Source organism: Enoplosus armatus, chromosome 12 (assembly GCF_043641665.1).
Source record: "Enoplosus armatus isolate fEnoArm2 chromosome 12, fEnoArm2.hap1, whole genome shotgun sequence".
Taxonomy (NCBI): Eukaryota; Metazoa; Chordata; class Actinopteri; order Centrarchiformes; family Enoplosidae; genus Enoplosus; species Enoplosus armatus.
This window is the reverse complement of record NC_092191.1, coordinates 24,332,770-24,350,030: the sequence shown is the minus strand read 5'-3', so window position 1 is coordinate 24,350,030 and position 17,261 is coordinate 24,332,770. Positions and strand designations below refer to the sequence as shown.

Sequence of the window (17,261 nt, the reverse complement as noted above, 5' to 3'; positions counted from 1 at the left end):
GGAGGCGGAGGAAGATAGAAAAGACAGAGAGAAAGAGGAGAAACTGAGAGACTGACTGAATTACCGGCAGCCGACACACTCCTCTGCTCTCCAAAAAAAAACCTCTAGAGACGTTTTTATACTGAGCATTACTATATCTTAATATGTGGTTTGTTTTCTATTTTTCTCAAAGTAAAAAAAGCTGTACATAGACAAAAACACGAGAAATCTATTTTTGTACTCCAGACTTAGTACTGACCTGTGTAGAAAAACAAAACAAAAAGAGAAGTTTGTTTTTAGATGCACATAACTCATTGTCTGACTTATCGGGGACATCTTAGTAGAGTGCGTTGTGTTGTTTTTTTATGTCATTTTGACCAGCGGAGTCATTTTTTGGACTCTCGCCTGCTGCTCAAGGAGACTTGAAGGGCCCTGATTGACCGCACTGCCAGGGAACGCTGCGTTCACAGACACAAACTGTCACACACTGTGTTGGAGAGTGCCAGGGTTCAGTTAACGTTGCATAAACACGTGGTGGTAACTCTGCAGTGTTTAAGCTTTTTGCTAGATGCTGCATCCTGACTGGCATCATTCTGTATCTTTCTCACAGTTCAAGCAAACAGAGCTTTAATAGCGTCTGATGGAACAATGTGGCAGCTACATTTGATAATCACAGGTTTCCTGTTCTGACTGTAATGTTGATGTGTACAAAATGCATTGAAGTATAAGGAACCCCTCAACACACCCACTACCCCTCACCCTCTTGTGTCTTCGTTGCCCCCTGAATGTCTGTTTTTATACATATATAAATATATTTTTATTTGAGGATGTGTAAAATAATTTTAAGGATGAAATATTTATTTAAAATGTGTAATAAATGTACATTAAAATACTGATATTAAACTCTTGTTTGGTACATGCTTGCTTTGGACCCATTTGTGAAACCCTGAAAAGACACATGCAAGTTTGCTGACCGGCCTTATCCTCTGTGCATACGTACTTAGCTGTGTGGAAGTACATTTTAGCTTAGTGATAGTCTGATAGCAACTGAACCAAGCCTGTAAGATGTTGTAGAGGAAATAAAAAACGAATTTGTGCGCACAAATGACGTATTTCATGATCACAGGTTTGTGTGCAAAACGCAGCATTAAATAATATTTAATATATATTTGAATGTTGCAATAATAATAATAATAGTTTGATGCTATGATATATAAAATTGTGTTGTTTTTAAGGGATATAAAGGATTACACGTTTGAACCAGCAAAATCTGAAATAAACAGTGACAGTCGTCCACAACAGTCTCATCTAAATGAGCCGCTTGGATTTAATACATGTTTAATGCTTTGTTAAGTTCATTTGTGTTCGCAGATGATTCATTCAAACGCACAAATTAGTAGTCTGTGCACGTTAATTATTAAATGAAGAAAAAAGATTTCGTCATTTTTTGTGTTTTTTCAGGATACCATTTTCTAATATAAAATGTTTCAATGTGTTTTTCCTGAGACAGAGGCTAAAAACTGGAAAAGCACATATTCCAATTACTATACCATTTATCGACGAACAATATCCATCCACACATCTCCAGCTGTAGCACAAATTGCCAGATTTGTTAACTGTTAAGCAATGGTGACGGCAAGACTTCAGACAGATTGTGTGCAGATCAAACACATTTGGCACAATGTGTTAATCAGTGAGCTTTGGAGGTGTATTTTTAACTTTCAACAGAGCCAGGCTAGCTGTTTCCTACTGCTTCCAGTTTTTACGCTAAGCTAGGCTAACTACATCCTGACTCCAGCTCCATTCTTAACACACAGGAGACTGATATCATCTTCTGATCTCACTCTTAGAAAAACAGTAAATACGTGTGTGTGTTTCCCAAAATGTTGAACTATGGTACAGGTCCCACATCCATCCCCAAAAGTAGGCACTATGAAGAACATGGTGTTAACACAATTTAGTTTCTACCATAGGTACAATATGTACCACAACCATTTTTGAAGAAACTTTTTTGCTTCCTAAGTATGAAGTCTTTCCTGATATCAGACAGAATTGTCAACTCATTTCACTCCATTTCCATCTTTAGTCTGGAATTGCCTCCACTCTAACAGATTTCCATGGGGGAGGGGGATTCGATTTACCCTAACCAACGTATCCGCTTCAATCTTGACAACGCTTGACAACAGTTTGACAATGGTGTTAGTCCCCCCATGGCGCTCATTGGATCGATTGCTTTTTTCGTTTCATGTCATGATGCCAGACCAGAAGCAGTCAACTTGGTGGAGTGGGTGGATTCAAAGGTCTGGACCCTGGTAGGTGAGCTATTAGTAATAACTATGCTAGCCTCGGATGCTAAATACAGCAACATGCAGGCAACCCCTGCAAATCTGACTGCTCTGCAATCTATACCACAGGCATTCAATTTAGTGTTTACAAAATGTCACTCTGTTTGTTAGTGAGCTGTATGTGGTCAGCTATCCATCACTGTCTTCCTGTTTTCCGTGAAGCCACAGTAGAAGACAGTAGCACTAGCAGAGGTCTCCACAGGTCTGAATATATTTGCACAACTGTAAATATTGTTTCTGAAGCGGAAGTAGACCCAGCCATTATATAAATACAAACACAACTTGAACAGAACAAACAATTTATGGACCAAAGCTAGAAACAGACCCAAAGTGACCCAAGACCACAAACTGTGGTTAACAGTCAAAGTTTGCTGATGATCTTCCTCCAATTAGATTGAAGCCTGAGTCGAGCTCTGTAAACACTGATTTACACAAAGGCCTAGTTGCGTCCAATAAGCTTTAGGGGCAAAAAAAAGTTTAGAGACTGCAGTCGGGAGACCGTTTTTTTAACTTTCCCATTTCCAAATTTTTCATCCTTTATGGACTTTAATTGCAAGGAATTGTATAGCGACTTGAGTGGTTGACATGAACTTAATTTATACTTTGTACATCCCCGTGGCCACATGGGTCCAGAAGGGTCCACAAGGGATCATCATCTGCCCATGCTGACAAACACGTGTTACCACTTCTGTGTACGTGGCCACGCAATGTAGTTAAGCAGAACTGCATTTGGTGTTGTTGGATTATTACTGTTTAGGACTATAGCTTCCCCTTTAGGCCTACTCGGAACCGCATTCAGCACGGGACCCCCCCACCCCCCACCCGCAGTCGTCATAGAGTATTTCACACAATGCTCTAAATAATCCACAGAACACACTATTTTCATAGGGACTATTTCTTCAGTAGAAAGTCCGATAAAAAGTGTTGACTACAGGTCTACAGAATATTTCTTGTATATATATACTTTTTTAATTATCAGTCACCTCAATTCTGTTGGCAGAAATCTCAGGGAAAAATATCTCCAAAACTGAGAGATACCACTAGAGGGAAGTGAGAAAATATGTTTTGTGTAGTTTCAACCCTGTCTCCTAGAAATTACGTTTACATATTAAATATACCAAATACTAATTGGTTTTGAAAGAAAAATAAGGCTGCCCAGATTACATTTTCTATCACCATAAGGTGGAAATGTTGTTATTTAATGTTTGTCAAGTCACAAAATGTTGATACTGAACGTATCAGCAAAATATCTATCAACTCTTGTGGTACTATATCAGCTAAAAGCAACTAGAGCATGGTTATTGCTGTTTTTATGGTTATGTGTAAGCACTCACAGCACTTGGTTATGGTTAGGGAAACATCGTCGCACCTCCCTATGACAGTACATAAATGTAGCGCTCCATACACCATGCAAAAATGTTATAGGGGAACATAATCAAGGCAGAAATTACGTTTCCTTTCAAGACGTAACGGCCTCGTAATAACCATCAGCCTTACAGTTGAATTAATTTCTCTGTATTGCAATGGTAGCATTTATATATTTACTTATGTCTGTGGCAGCGATGTCAAAAAAGCGCTGACATGTTCATAAAAAGGTCTAAAGTGGAATTTGGGCTGGATAATTCCACTGAAAAGCTCAGTAGCCTCCTGGCCAAACCAATCAGTAATTTGTAACATTTTGCCTGAAGAAGGAGCAGGTGCACATTTTTTGTAGGAGGTTTGTTGAGAAATAAACATGTGCTTCTTTTCTAGTGTTGGTATTAACCTTCTCACACCAGCATCTCTCAACTGAACCAAAAGGAAATGCTGTGGTCTTTGGTTTCTCCCCACATGAAACCTGACCAGGGAAAGCTAACAGGGAGGGTATTCTTAGTCTGATCTCAACAGGGATAACAAGGTCATTTGAAGTCATAACCCCCCCCCCCCCACCCCCCTCCTTCCTTTTTAGCAGATAGCAGCATGTCAGTGCTGTTGTGGGGATGATACCGCTGTGTTTGTTTTTAGGCTTTAGCTTCCTTCAGGTTCTGTAACTCAGTATCTCTGCTGTTATTCTTTCATCTCCCGCCTTTTAACACCCCAGCGTTTAATCTGATTGGACAATCCCAGCAGGTGTGTGTGTATGTGTGTCTATGCCAATATGTTTGTGTGAAAGAGAATTAGATCCTCTTATTGGTGCAGTTAAGTGCCATTCACTTCTGACATGATTGATTGATTCCACATTTTTGCGCAATTAATCAAGCTACGTTATTATACTTTAACCAGAACTGAATAACAGTCAGTCTGAAACAGCGGTTCTGTTGAGGACAGCCTCTGCTGAATCCCTTTGTGTGTGTGCATGCCTGACTTGCATGAGTGGGTTAGTGTGTGTGTTTCTAGGCATAGGTGTAGAAGGAGGAAATAGAATATTCACAGTTCGCATAATCCGGTTGAAATTTATTTTTAAAAAGTTAAGCGCTTGAAGATCCAATCATCACTAAAGCACCTGTCCTGCAAGAGAGCCAAAAAAAAAAAACCTTCCTTCCATCCTTTCAGATGTTTGGCTAACTGCCGCATAATATTCTCAACGCCATGAAACTATTCATGAAGTCAGTCAACATTTGATCATGTGGTCAGTTATAGTTGACTAATGTATGTAAACCTGCCACCATGGGAACAGTGGTTACGTAACCTCCGAAACAAGGAGCTGACATGACCAAAGGGTGTCACATATTTATGAATTGATACTGATGTTGACAAGTTGTACTGTTTTGTTATTCATAAATCTGAAACATTTGTTAAAATTATTTAAAGGGAAATACCAAATCCAGGAAAGAAACAACATTGAATGAAACTGAAATTTTGTTCTGAAGGGATTTCTTCACAGTGTAGACTAATTAATTTGAAACTATTTCCAATGTGATTCCATTTGCGTTACATAAACATGGATTATTTACGAACATCAATCATGTTTAAGTGGTGTTAAAATGGACACAAACGCATAATTTCATTTTATGAAGTTGAGAAAACAATAGTATGATGCCAAGTACTGTAAAAGAAATTTACATTTTGCACCTTAAATCACATTGCAGCGTTACAATGTGGGTAAAGAACTTGAACAAGTAGGGTCATGTCTAAAGCAAACATATTACAATGAGGAAAAAAAAGGTTTATTTCCTGAGCTCTAAGTATTGGTAACTGTCTCACTTTATATATTTATATAAGTATTATTGATTTAAAAAGTTTTAATAATGATTGATAATGATGCTGGAGAGTCTTTGCCTGAAGCCTTGTTCTTAAAGACGGATGACTGGGTGCTGTCAGGTTCGAAGTCCTACCCTACCCTGACTGTCTCATCATGTCTTCTGATATGTGAAATGATCATCTTCATCTCTATTCTGCATGTTTATCTTCATGGCTCATTTGTTGTCATGGAAATCCAGCTTCGTCTAATTTCTTGGTGATCTTTGTCATGACAAAAACATTTTGTGACCCAGCACTTCTTTTCTGCTGAGAAGACACAGCTGAATGGATCATTTCCTTCACTAGTTAATCCTGACTTAATAAAGGCTATCTAATCCAAAGCACTGAATTAAATGGTCTTGACAATACTTGACATTAATCTGCTTAACTCCTTCCACATTGGATTAACAGAGGTATCTTTCCCTGAGGACTTCCCATAGAAGCTCACAGGCACCAGATCAATTCATTAAAGCCAGTGCTTTGTGATAACTCAATGATATAACCTGATAGCAAAAAAGAAAATGCTGATAAAATGCAGTTTTGATAGTTTTAAAGAGAGAATGTGGTTTTTGGACTCTATGGGTTTAATGATATTGCTTCTCAAATCCAGGATTTGTGGACCCTCTGGAAGGCCAGAAAACTTTGTGTAAATTGATTCAATTAGGGCCCTAGTCTGCCCTCTCCATTACAGCCCCCACCACTGCCTCCAGTGTCTGTAAAGTCAGAGTGAACCTCAGAGAAGAACTGGCTTGTGGGAAAAATCACACCTTCTGTGTCGCCAATGCTGCCATGCAAATGTGGAGCAATTCCAGTGCAAAAGAACAGGGGTAACATCGCTTTCATCCGTTTTATTGAGCCACAACCATCATCCTTAACCCTGGATAAACAAACAGCGCTACCTTCTTCATTTGCTTAGGGAGCAATTTAAGCCCTGCCTCAACCCCCCCCTTCCCCCCTTGTTTGAGGCCATAGAATAACAGGGGTGACCAGAGAACATGCCTGCCCACAAGCCGACACAGAAGCTGTCCCCATCAAAAAGCACTTACAACCTCCAGCCACTCTCTGAAACATTCAGTAAGATGAGGATTTTCTCAGGGAGCAGACAGCCCTTGTTGACTCTGGGCTGACTTCTATGAGCTATAGATGGTGGGAGGGCATAGTAATGTGAACTTCTCTGAGGACCTTTGTCAAGAATATGATTTACCAGTTCATCAGGTATGGAGATACCTCCAAATTATTCATTTTTAGTATACAAGTGGACAAGGACTGCAAATTAGCTACGGATAGAAGTATTTACATAGCATCAGTTGCATTTTGTTTAAATGTGACAATATGTACCTATATTTATCATCCCTGTCAAATAAATGAATGAATAAAATAAAATAAATTATACGACATACAGAAAATAACCTCATAGGACAGAGGACTGACGAGTTCCGTTCGGGCCATACATTGCTTATCCTTGGTAGCTCATCCAATCTGAGTGACTTAAATTTTTAGATCCAAATATGACCAAGTGTATCGGAGTTGAATGCTTTTTTGAATATTGGACACTTGAGTTTGTAACCCTATAAGATACTAGCTTTTGAAGTTTTGGAAATTTCACAGAAGGGAATTCAAACCACATAAATACTGATACATGGTTTTCAAACATAAGTTCCATGATTGCACACAAATTACAAATAGTGTCTTTTTCAGGCAAAATGTATTAAAATAAAAACATATAAAATAAAATTTCTAGGAGTTTTTTTTCCACAAGAAATGTGATCCAGGAAAAGGCTTTGAAAGAACCACTAGACCATCATGTAGAGAGATAAAACTTACAATGGTCTGTCAAACTTTTAAGTGCTGTGATTCCGCTGGAAGAATTCTAACTCCTTTCTAAGTACTGACATTCCATATGCAGCCCTAGTGTTTTCAAATGACAGTTGTCGGGAATAATGCAGAGGCATTGTTCATAAAGGCTTGTCTTATAAAGTTCTTCTAGGTTTTTGTCCATGACACATTTAATTGTTAGGAACTACTATTACATGATATTACTATAAATGACAAAACAACTTTGTACTAACAATAAAATTGTAAAATCACACCTCATATCTTACTGAAATCCTCACTAACACTTGTCTGAGGATGCTCTGATGTACTGAGGACAGACGCAGAAAGGTGGATGGATTCTCTATCAAAAATGACAGGCAGCCCATTAAATCCAAGCCCCCATTCAGCAATGTTAACAAAAGCCACCAGTCCAACCAGGCTGGATAATTGAAACGCAAACAACTGATCAAAGTGAAGCTCCAGCTCGACAGTTTCATTGTTTATGTACGGGCCTTATGCGAGACCTGTTGACTTTTCCAATTGGAGCTGTAAACTTTTGTTTGTCCATGCATTTCCAAGACTGATTGTCAGTCTGATCTGAACAATTACCAGCTAAATGTGTTTGCCAGCTCAGGCAGAGCCCCCCTCCTTCTTTGCTGCCCTAAAAAGATCAAAAGGGAAGACCCCCTCCCTTTCATAGCCCCCTAGAAACACCCCCACCGCAACCCCCAAACGTCCCCTCCACTCCCCGTATCCCTCCTCCCAACCTCTTTATTTCCTTTTAGGCATGACAGTTCAGCTGGAAAGCCAACCATGTTTAGGACATGGTCTTTTTAGAGAGCACAGCTTTCAACCAGGGGACATGCCTTAAAAAAAAAAGAAAGAAAGAAAAACGATCTGCATATTTCAATTATGTGCGGTTGCGCTCAGCTGATCAAAGAGCTGCAGGGATGCCACTCGTAACTGAAGGCTTGAGGACCCTCATGATGTGAATGAGCACAAATTGATGCTACTGATGCTAAACGGTTAAGCGCCTCACAAAATGTCATAAGGTCAATCAACTTTTGGTAGTCATTTGACCGTGACACAACCTTGGCAGTTTTAGTGGTTAAACAGGCCTCAGGGCAGGGGGTGGGCTGGTTTCCACCCATTTTAGACCTTGAAATGATGAGTTGAATGAATGTCCTTCTGAGACTTACTGAACTCATTAAATTATTTATATGTGGGTTAAAACTCTCGTGGCAGCCATCTCTTTTGTAATGTTAAGAAAAGTAATGTGATAGAAACGTGCATATCTTATTCGCATTAAAAGTCATGGTTGGCTCTGATAATTAGGAAAAATAATGCTTTCAATAGTCGTGTTTCCATAAACTTATTTTTATATGCATTTTGAGGTATCGCATTAGAAAAGCTGTATGGAAATGGCAAAATTCGATAAAACGTTCGCTTGCTTGAGGTAGTTTTTGAGAGTTGATGGGCTTAATGGGATATGGAAACCCCTTTGTCGAAGAAGTTTTTGACGTAGCGAACATTTAACTCACATGACTGATCAGCTGTTAACACTGAACCATTCTGATCCACACTCTGATCCGCTTCTAGCTGACATGAAAGAACAATTAAAACTTGTCCAATAGAAACAAATTCCTGAGGACCTCTCTCCATTGTTCTCCCGTAGATGGGTTAGATGGGTCAAGGCGACCGTTCGCAACCTGCTTCTTCTATTCTGTTTACTGGTGGATTACAGCCATGTGTAAAACATTGCCTATATCATTAACCTCTGGCGAAATTACACTTAAACTTACCTAGCCTTGTTGATTTGATGAAAACGCACCTAATTTGTGCTTTAAATTTGCTTGACAAATGGAAACATGACTTATGTCAGTTGATGACACAAGTCAACTGTGTGATCCAAGATGGCTGCCATGCCTTGTCTCTGAGAATCTGGCTTGTCTAAACCTAACAAGAATCTATGTAATCCTGTCGGGAATTCCTACATACAGCCATTCACTGAATCAAGCTGATTTTGATCCCCATTTACTGTCAACACTGTGTTGAATATTATATCAACTATTGGGTTTGTGGCTGTGGTATAAGCCAATGGACTTCAGGACCTACTAGGCCTCTGACAGACAGGCCTGACTGGATATCAACATCTCCGACATCTATCCACTACTGGCACATATTGGCAAGACAGATCATGCCTCCTAAACATGCTAAGGATGATCTAGGATGATTCCGTGGTTACAATGAGTATACTCTCCAAGTTACTGGAACAGCAGAGAGTTCTACAAAGAGACTTACTTCAGCAGCTGGAAAACTTCAAATGCTTTATTCAGATGATCATGGATGGAACTAAGAAAAGACTGAATGGTGTTATTAGAGATGCACAAGAGCTGAAGACCAGCGTAGAATTCACCCAAGTTGTAAGAGATGAGAAGGGGATGCAAGGAGATTGAAACATAGATAAAGTCATTTGAAAACAACATAATGAATTCAAAGCAGGACATGGATCTACTGTTTACCAAGCTGGAGTACTATGAAACATTTAAAACATTTTAATTGATGGGATTGCCGACAAGAAAGGAGAGAAGTGGAGTGAATCAAAGAAGAAGGCTCGACAAATCCTCTCAAGCTATCTGGAACTAGATGGCATAAATGTGGATATTTAGCACACCCAGAGAATTGGCCTGTACCAGAAGGGGGGCAGGCCCAGGTTTTTTTGTTGTTGTAAAAAGCGCTTTTAAGACAGCAAGAAAAGAGTATCCTTTCTTCTGCCAATAGTTGTGTTATCGTTTCTATTTCTCTTATAAAAGGATTTTGTCTTATTTGTAACTTCTTATGCTCTTTTTGTTGTGTCCAAATAACAAAACAACATCTTTGTTATTAAGTTTTCCAAGGAAGGGTTTGGAATTGGCTCACTTAAATATATGCAGCCCCAGGAACAAAGTTCATGAGATTACCAGAATTGGTTCCTCAGACAATATTCATGTTTTAGCACTGTCAGAAACGCACCTGGACACTACTTTCGATGATTCTGGGCTATATAAGATGGAAGAGCAGGTTTTACTGGCTCCAATTGTACACATCTTAGTACACTCCCTGTGCTGAGTAAGATAATTGAGAAAATCATTTTTGATCAAATGTTGAATCATTTTAGAAATGGACAACTTACAAAAGCACATGCTTATAGACCAAGGCACTTGACTAGCACTGCATTAGTACACATTTTTCAATGCTTAACACATATGGATGACCGGAAACTAGTTGGGGTTGTGCCCTTAAAATGCCGTTGCATTTGTGTGTTACTTCTGTTAGAGGTTCTGATGCGTGTCCTGTGGCACAGTTCTTGATTTCCTAGCCTATCCTTTTTTGACTGGATGATGCTGGTGGTATGGCCCTTGTGGAGATTAACTTCAGGTTTGAGGATGGCCATGAGTTGTGCCCCTGGGTTAGGGGTTAGGGTTAGGGTTAGCCCTAACCCTAGGCCCTGCCTTTTGAAGTTTTGCCCACCCCTGCTTTTTTGGAGCAGCTGAAGCACTGCTGGGCAAATCCTGGGGCATCAGCTCACCATGGCTGAGATGCTAGGACCCTAACCTCCATGCTCAATGCAGGGTAACATGGCCTAGATTACATGCCTCCTGTGGACCAGTGTATTACCTCACTGATCCTCTCCACAGTGCAAGGTCCCGCCCATACACCCACCCGATTCAGTCGCGAGCACACCACAGTCAATCACAGCTGTCAATCATGACATTTCACCCCATTTTTATAGCATCAAATAACTAGTTAAAACCAAACTTATCACTCTGTGTGATAAGAACTATCTAAAATGACAGAAACCATATTCGGAAATATTTATTGCAAAAACACAGTAACCCAGGCATGATGAGATAAAAGCATGTAAAACTCCTAACTGACATATAGTACTGGATAGTAAGTTAATATATTGTATTTTAGTCACAGAATTTTCTTTGTAATTTTATAATATGTCTGAGGAAAATAGAAAGTCAAGATTTCTTAGAAAGAAGAAGAATGTCAAGAGAACGAGGGGTCTTTTGGCATCCATGTTGCCATTGCCTACTAGCTGTGTTCTCACGACTTACCACTTGAACGCCAAGTATATCAAGCACACGACTCCCTTGTTGTAACCACAAGCTCATGACTTCCATTTGAAGGCACCATAACTTTTCTTTGTTCTTAATTTATCATTTTGTGATGATTTGTTTTGCTGTGTGATGACATTTCTAACTGAGGTGAGTGCTGCAATACCAAAAATATCATCATAAACCCAACACATTACAACATCTATTTTAATACTTTGATATGTGTTCTACTCTTAATTGCTCCAATTTTGCCTCAGTATTTTATGGGTGTTTTATTGTTTCACATTGTTGTTTAATTGTGAAGTACTTTGTAACTTTGCTGAGAAAAGTGCTACATGAAAAGTTATTATCATTATTGTTGCTTGTTAGAGCACCTCAGAGTGTGTGTGTGTGTGTGTGTTTGTGTTGTATATGTTGTGATGTGTTGGTTTTACTATGATATTTTTGGTATTGCAATGGTATTTGGTATTGGTATATCAAATGTCATCACACAGCAAAACAAATCATCACAAAATGATAAATTCATTAAAAAGACATTATAATGAGACCTTTCTGTTGTTATATTTTGTTAAAGTGTCCTGAATTATGACATCCCATTTAAATGAGAGATAGCTTTCAATTAAAAAATATTTTAATTTCTTGTCATTAAAGGTACAAAGGTAAGAGCATTGTCACATTGCAATAGGTACTAAAATAATGCAACGTATGTAAATTATAACAAAATAGGAATCAAATAAATAAGTAAATAATTTATTTCAGATCATAAACACCCATGAATTCATATAATAACACGAAGTGCAGAATACAGGTATTATTCAGGGGTGTTTGGACAGCAATTCGTTTGACGTACAGATACACGTTCAGTGTTTCCCCCAGCATTATACGTCATCACGTCCAGTTACGTCGCGTCGTCGTCATCAGCTGTCAGTTCATTGATGGAATGGCTTCCTGTTTCCTCTGTCCTGCTGCTCTGTGAAAGATGGAGTTTACTTTCTTTAACACCCGTTTTTACAAATTACTACCGTGTGCGGGACGACACGCCGACGAGACCTGGACATAAGAGTGCGCGAGGAGGGAGCAGCAGTGCTGTCCGAGGGCTCACCATGCTGCTATCCCAGCTGCCAGAGGATGTTCTCTATCATATCTTGGCTTATTTGGACTACAAATCTCTCAGTCGCCTCTCTCAAGTTTGTAAAACTATTTACCACTTTGTAAACCGGGACGCTGTGTGGAGGAAGATTGCCAAAGAGTTTTTAAACACTGGAATTACTCGGAATGGGACGGACATGTAAGATAACAGTCGCACACTGATGAGAAACCTGCTGTGTATCTTTTTTAGCTTAGCGTTAGCCTAACCTGTGTTATTGTGCAGTGTTCGTCCTTACTGAACGTTGCTTTGGCCACATATGGCCTATATTAGTGGCTAGTTGGTTTACATTTCTGTGTACATACACAGGGTACTGGAAGATACTCACTCCGACAGCAACAATGGCTTTCCACCTGCAGCTTCAGCTATAATTCTTTAGTAACGCCCTCCCTGAATTTTGTCTCCAGGCAGTCTGAATGTGTTGTGGTGGCAGCAGTTCCACCAGGCACACCAGTCTCTGGCAGTGGTACCTCAATTTACAAGAACCAGTAAAAATTACTCATTTTATTTTGATCAGGAGTTACTTCATAGACCAGATATCAACATCATGAACAGAATGATCGTGAGTACGTAGTAAGTATGTTAATAAAATAGCGTACTGAATGAACATCCAATTCATTAAGCACCTTAAATGACATTTAATCCGTTTTGGGAATCACTGTTACCTGCAAGGTATAGTGTCCTTTTGCACCACCAGATAACCTGAGCTGAGGTGCCCCTGAAAAAACCCTGTTTCTCCCACTCTGTTTACAATATGTAAATTCTTATCAAGTCGAAAGACAATTTATTTTGAGTGAGAAAAAGAATGTTAACATTAAGAATGAGAACTCTTTAACTAAGGGATGTTAATGGTTAACCGTTAATCGGTTAACCACTGCAAATATTTTTGACCGGTTATGCATGTCGGTCTATAGATTAATTTGCATACACACTCCGCTAACGGCATCGCTAGTTAGCAGCCTGAAGTTAAAAATTAAGTGCACTAAACGAAGCTTGGTGTGGGACCATTTCCTCCTGAAAGGCAAATGTAATTGTGTGATGCTAGTCTTCACTTCAGTAGTAGTACTAGCACTATGCTGTACCTCATTAAGAACAAGCACCCGACTGCCATGTCCGAGGATCGTTCGCAGCCAAAGATCATGTCCCTGCTAGCTGGGGGGAGAAAGTGTGATGCACGCCAGTCCGAAGCCATCACCCAGTTGGTGTGCCGAATGATTGGGACCAATACACTACCCATAAGTGTGGTAGATGGCCAGGGATTCAAAGAGCTAATTTGGTACCTTGAGCCCAAGTACCTTATTCCATCGAGAGCTACTGTGACTAAATTCATTGAAAAACACTTTGAGGAGAAGAAGGATGAGCTAAAAGTCAAGCTAGCGGGGACAAGCTAAGTTAGCTCTGAATCACCACATTGTGGCAGCTAACTGCCCCGCTGATATCCCCTGGGGCTCTGAGTCATGTTCTGCGCACACACTCAACCATCAACAACAGCGGCAACTTTTATGTGTGCCTAGTGATCGTAGCTGCTGTGAGGCTGGTAAAGCACTTCAGCTGCAGCAACCCCACCACCGTGGCACTGAAAGCCGGCCTAAAAGGAACACGCTTCTTGTATTTCACGTTATTTTGTGTTTTTTTCTTAATGAATCGTAACCCAAATGAACCGGCTAGTTACTGGTTAATGGGTGTCGGGCTATCGAAAGAAAAAATAACAAAACTGACATCCCTGCTATTAACCAATATCAAAAGTAGATGTGTAGAGTTTATGCTGTCAATGGGGAGTTTCGTTCCACCTTTGTGGAGCCAGTACCGCAAAGTGGTGATTTTGTTGAACAGCAGCTGGGGCCCCCTCGTAGTGAGGGAGTAGCAGGCCGACATGGTCAAACATGGTCAAACATGGTCAAACCATACATGTATAGTGGATGTAGGATGGGCCTGAGCCATTCAGAGCATGGTTGGCAAGTATCGGTGTCTTGAGTCGGATTCGAGCAGCCACCGGTAGCCTGTGCAGGGCGTAGAGGAGCGGTGTAGTGTGGGAGAACTTCGGTGGGTTGAAGACCATTCTGCATTCTGGATGAGCTGCAGAGGTCGGATGGCACATGAAGGCACACCAACCAGGAGCGAGTTTCAGTAGTCAAGGCGCAAGATGACAAGACAACAGCAGCAAGGCAAAACTGCTGGCAAATAAGATTACAGTGCATTGGCATGGGAATCTCTCAGCACCAGCCTGGCAATCTCCAAGCCTGGTAACCTCTGCAAGCCATTACTAAGGGACATCAGTCTGGAATATATTTAAAAACTGGAGTGAGCAAACAAAGTAACAGTGTCATAACACAGCACATACCTCAACCAGGGAATTAATAAGGACACCATGCAGTAGGGGAAGAGGAAGATCAGAGCTTCCCTGCTGTATTTATTTCCAGTAGTGATGTGGAATGTAATTACATTGGCCGAATTGTGCATGTGAGATACTGGAGTATCCTCCTCTGGCATGGGCTCATTCACCACACGTGAATGTATATGCTACTGTTCTGTCTGAGTATCAGCTGCTCCTGCACACAGGACCCAACACCTCAGACAAGCATTGCATTATTATCATATATTTAATAAAGACTGTTCACAGGGAGGTCTGAGGATTATCCTGAGTAATGGGACCAATGGTTTTGAAAATAGATGTTGGAGGATGAGGTGGAGTTGAGGAGTCTTACAGCCTGAGGAAAGAAGCTGCTCTGTAGTCTGTCTAGTATGTCCCCTACCGTTGAACATATGGGATGGGGAAGGTTTAAAATAAACATTTTCATCATAACTAGCACTATAACATTCAGCCTTCAAAATCCACAGTGGTCAAAGCATAGTCATGTTAAGCTGTCACTGTCATTGCAGATATCCTCACATCCCACTGAAGGAGAGGGTGAAAATAGCTCAAAACTGGTATGATGGGGTCTGCAAAAGGGCTATTCCTCTCAAATGGAAAACAAAGTAAGTGAGCTCTCACTCCATACTTAACACACAGACATGAGATTGAAATCCATCTTATCTAAGAAAGCGAATAAGCGTATATATCCCCATTTCCTTTAACAAACAATGTATTCTTCATAAATGTGGGACACACCTGCATATTTTACTTCAGTTCATCATTGTGACCTTTTATTCATGTTAGCTTTACAACTGTCTTCAGACTGTTGCCATGGTTGCAGCTGGATGGGGACGTACTGTTTCTGTCTCAGGCTGCTGATATTGGAGCGTACCATCTACGCCAAGACTCCGGGAGGCTCCAGCGTAACCCATTTGAAATCTACTCGGGCCACAGGGGTGATGTCTGTCGCTTTGTTCTAACAGACTCTCACCTGATCAGTGGTGGAAGGTAGCTCATGCTCTATTTGTTCTCTTTGTGACTTTATTTGGCATTTACAACATGCGTTAGTCATCATGGAACAATCAGAGGTACTCAAATAACAATTTGATTAGCAATATAAGATCTGGTTAATTGGTATAAGCAGCCTAAAGGCAGGGCCATACTTAAAATTAACTACTTTGTACAATGTGTCTTCTAAACATGCTAAATGCTTATAGCTGTTCAAAGCACCAAAGGTGGGGGTGATAGAGTGAGTATGCACTGCATCGGCTCTGCAGCTACAGCGCAACTCCTTAACCTACTACTGTAAATCAACCTTTTGGCCAGATTCAGACCGACTTTAGCGCTGCATTTAAAATGCAGCCCCCTCATTCATCTCGATGAGACCACAGTGTTCTGACGCAGAGAGATCAGACAGAAAAACAGACATCCACAACACCAATCAAATGCTTGTAAGTGCACATTCTTGGCTCATTACTTTGTAACATGACCAGGGCAATTATAGTTTATCTTAGTCTTAGTCTTAAAATGTTGCAAAGATGTAAATACTGTCTCATAATATTATAATAATAATAACATAAGGGCTCCAGGAAATGGAAAAGCTTTCATGTGCTGATCATAAGCTGAATATCATAGCAAGTGTTTGTACCACAGCATACATTGTTCATTGCTGTACATGAAATTGTTAACGTAAAGTAAGACCGGAAAAAGGACACGTACAAGGACAACAGTAAAAGGACACGACAAAAGAGAAAGGCTTCAACCTATACTGGAGGATGATATCTAATACGTCCTCCTGCCAGCTAAAATATCAGGCTAGTGCTAAAAATTACTCCCTTCTGTCTGTGTCAGTGATGGCAAGATCCTGGTCCACAGCAGGAGGAGTGACATGTCATTGGAGTTATCAGGGCATAACCAGGAAGTCAATTGCCTGGACTCTAAAGACGGACTCATCATCAGTGGATCCAGAGACCAAACAGCTCGGGTCAGAACACCTCTATAATTCTGATTTATGTGATCCACATTTGATTTTTCACAAATAAGACTGAAGAACATAAACCTCATTGCTTTGAAACATTTACAATTCTACAGAACAATAAAATGTTCACTTCAGATTCAATTCATCATAAGTTTTATTGATGTTGCAGCAGTATATGTCATGTACATTACATTTCTGTAACTTCTGGCACAATGCAATACATCCTTTTAACTTATAACTTATAATTACATTAATTTCACACACCTATAATTTGCACATTTGTATGCATGCACGTGCTTAAAGGGGAATACCTTTTTATGTC

General features: G+C 40.1%; 1 protein-coding gene across 1 annotated transcript in view; it reads left to right on the top strand.

Annotated features, from left to right (window-relative positions):
- Positions 1–12,451: 12,451 nt before the first annotated feature.
- The window catches only part of fbxw4 (F-box and WD repeat domain containing 4), a 48,816-nt gene continuing 44,006 nt past the window's right edge, over positions 12,452–17,261 (top strand). Inside the window, exons 1-4 of the mRNA XM_070916057.1 lie at positions 12,452–12,749; positions 15,489–15,584; positions 15,784–15,969; positions 16,813–16,945. Of these exons, the coding sequence (XP_070772158.1) occupies positions 12,565–12,749; positions 15,489–15,584; positions 15,784–15,969; positions 16,813–16,945 (600 nt within the window). The 5' untranslated portion in view covers positions 12,452–12,564. The remainder of the gene's footprint in view (positions 12,750–15,488; positions 15,585–15,783; positions 15,970–16,812; positions 16,946–17,261) is intronic.